We start from the raw sequence: 2,873 nt of genomic DNA, 5'->3' as shown, positions 1-2,873 counted from the left end.
GCTCATGCCTGCAGTCGGTGGCTGGAGAGCATCTGTGGCCCTTGCACGGCCACATGTCTGTGTTTGGGAGGTTTCCATCACAGCAGTTGCCTCAGGGCTCCCCTTGAGAGCTTGTGGTCCTTTCAGCCCAAAGAAAAAGGGCCATGTCTTATGACAACACTTCCTGTCATGGTCCTGGGCATCATCCTGTAGAATAAACACTACAACAACCCTGAGAGGAGAAGACATGGAAACAGCAGTCTTCCTTCACCTTGTGCCCTTGGATCCTGCTTCTTGTGCTGGGGCAGGACCAATGCTCTCCAACACACCCTGGGGCATCACAGTTGCTGACTAACCAGGGCTGAGCCCAAAGCAGCCATGCATGGGCCTTTTGGGGGCTGTTGTCCTGCTCTGAGGCAAACCCACCAGGGCAGCCCTGCTGCAAGGAGAGTCTGCAGCGAGTCTCCAGGCTGCCTGCACCTGAGCTGGGGTCTCAGGTGTGACAAACCCCTGGGCCACTCCACTTGGGAGTCGTTAAGTTTCCTCACAGAGGGAAGCCACAGGGCAGCCCACCTCATCTCTTTTCTTTCCTGTCAGGAGGAACAAATCCCTGAGGAATTTCAGCTGGGTGCATTCCTCTGAGGGCACTGCACAGCGAAGCTGCAGAAGGGCTGGGGAGTCAAGCACAGCCCAGGCTGGTGCTGAGAGCCACCATCACCTGGGATCCTCTAACAGGGACAAAGACCCCAATGCCCTGACTGCCAGGCTGAAATCCTGATGGGAGCTCGGGGCTGCTGAGGGCCAGCCTTGGAGGGGAGCCCCTTTCCCCAGCTGCATATGGGAACACAGAGAGGACTTCGGTGGAGGTGAACCCAAAGCACACAGGGTCAACGTCACCAAAACCTTGTATGGAGGAGAAATTTGAGATAACAAATCAAATCCCATGACTTTTGATTCATGAGTGGCTCATGCACTTCTAAACGGCTGAACTCCCTTGGAGCAGCTTCCCTGGATTGCCAGACCCTGAACATCTCCAAAAAAATGCTTGTGCCATATCCCTCCCTGCCTCTTCTCACCCCTCCACTCATCATGCTGCAGTGGAGGAGGTATGTAAGCAAAACACAAACCTCTCTGCCCTCTCTCTCTCCATTTTGTGCTAGATTTGTCATGTTTTTTTCTATTTTTTTTCTCTTTTTCAGCAACCCCCAACCCAGCTGGAGATAAGTGAACCACAATACAGTACAGGAACAAACACTATCACAAACCCTGGCTGCAAGTGCAGCGTCTCTGCCCTCCTCGCCCCAGAGGGAGATGCCCCCGAAGGACTCATGTGCCACCAGCAGAGGCTCACCCCATCCTGGAGCAGGGCTCGGTTGTCCCAGCCCCTCCAGTCCCAGCTCTCCAGAGAGACTGAGCTAAAGGACATTCAGTTTTCTCGAGCATGTCAAGTTACTATGAACCAAGTCCCACATTTGGAGCAATTCTGGAGGCAGCAGTTTATGAACCACCAACATACTCCGGAAAAAACATGGCTCCTTGTTCATCTTGCTGTTCTTGTTCTTCACAATGCCAAAAGTTTTGAAGCCCTCGTGCCCAACAGGTGATACTTTAAGGACCTCCAAGCACATCCCTAGGAAGACGTCATCGATGGGGTACAGCTCCAGCATCTCCGAGGTCTTGTGCAGCTTCTTGGCCAGGGGTCCGTCCATGATGAAGCCCCCACCCCCTGCATAGGGTGGGTAGATGTTTTTGTTGTAGAGAGCACTGGGGATGTAGTACTTGTTCTCCTTCTTACGGATTGGCCTGGCCTTATAGAGGACATCCCCCACGAAGAGGTCTTCTCCCTCCTTCTTGTCCTCCAGGAATTCCAGGATGTTGCTGGGACTCACAAACACATCATCATCACCTTTGAAGATAAAGCGGACATTGTCACAGTAGATGTTGAGCCACTTCAGGAAATGGACCTCTTTGAGGGTGAGGTTGAAGAAGCTGTCCAGGAAATCCCACTGCAAGATGTCCCCATAGATGTGGTTCTCATAATCCAACAGTTTCTGGTAGTTGGCTCTTTCCTCCTCCTTGGAGGCTGTTCCTAGCAAGAACAGTGTCCTGATCTTCTTGCCCTCCACCTCCTTCTCCTGGCCCCAGGTCCTCCGGATGGCCTCACGGCGGTCGTGCTGCGTGATGATAGATTTGACCACGATGAGCAGGTAGATGTCTCCACTGCACTTCTCCGGGTGATTGATCAGCATGGGGAAGTAGCGGCAGTGCCGATAGAGCAGGAACTGCTGGAAGTTGGGTTCCAGCCCTTTGAACCAGTCCACCTTGCTGAAGTTCTGGTTGGCTGAGCAGTTGGTAGTGGTGACATCCCAGGATTTTGTTTGCTTTGCAGTCACACTCTCCTCCTTCACAGGAGTTTTCTCCTTCTTGGTCTTCCAGAAGGTGCTAGTGATGGAGAAGGTGCTATCTCTCTTCTGTGACTTCAAGGACTCTGGAGGGGGCAGGTCTTTGTGCTGCTGGCCCTGCATGAACTGGTTGGGGGCCATTCCCCGCTGCAGCACCGTCACCGTGATGACCAGCAAAAAGGAGAGACAAACCGTTTTGTAGATGGTCTTCTTCCTAAAGGGACGAGATGGGGAGGTTAAGGAGAGGAAATTGTGGACTGCAAGAGGCTTGTCTGCAAAAGCACCTCCTGGAGAGGTCATGGCATGCTCATAATCTGTCCCACATCATCTTTTGATGAGCAGAAGCCTTGTGGGAGGTGCTGTGAGACACCTCCACACATGCTCTTCCCATCTCATCCTGCTTGTGGGGCAGCTCTGGGGTCACACTTAACTGCACAAAGCATGTGGCAGGTGCCCATGGTGTCATCTGGTAACTCCAGTGAAAAGAGCTGG

General features: G+C 52.9%; 1 protein-coding gene across 1 annotated transcript; it reads right to left on the bottom strand.

Moving 5' to 3' along the window:
* Positions 1-1,170: 1,170 nt before the first annotated feature.
* On the bottom strand, positions 1,171-2,595 carry B3GNT7 (UDP-GlcNAc:betaGal beta-1,3-N-acetylglucosaminyltransferase 7; the record flags this gene model as incomplete). Its single annotated transcript, XM_009074078.1, has 1 exon — positions 1,171-2,595. A coding segment is annotated over one exon (1,201 nt), but the record flags the coding sequence as incomplete, so codon positions are not given.
* Positions 2,596-2,873: the final 278 nt, after the last annotated feature.

Source organism: Acanthisitta chloris, unplaced genomic scaffold, assembly GCF_000695815.1.
Source record: "Acanthisitta chloris isolate BGI_N310 unplaced genomic scaffold, ASM69581v1 scaffold26184, whole genome shotgun sequence".
Lineage (NCBI taxonomy): Eukaryota > Metazoa > Chordata > Aves > Passeriformes > Acanthisittidae > Acanthisitta > Acanthisitta chloris.
The sequence above is the reverse complement of the archived record's forward strand: the minus strand, read 5'-3'. Positions and strand labels throughout refer to the sequence as shown.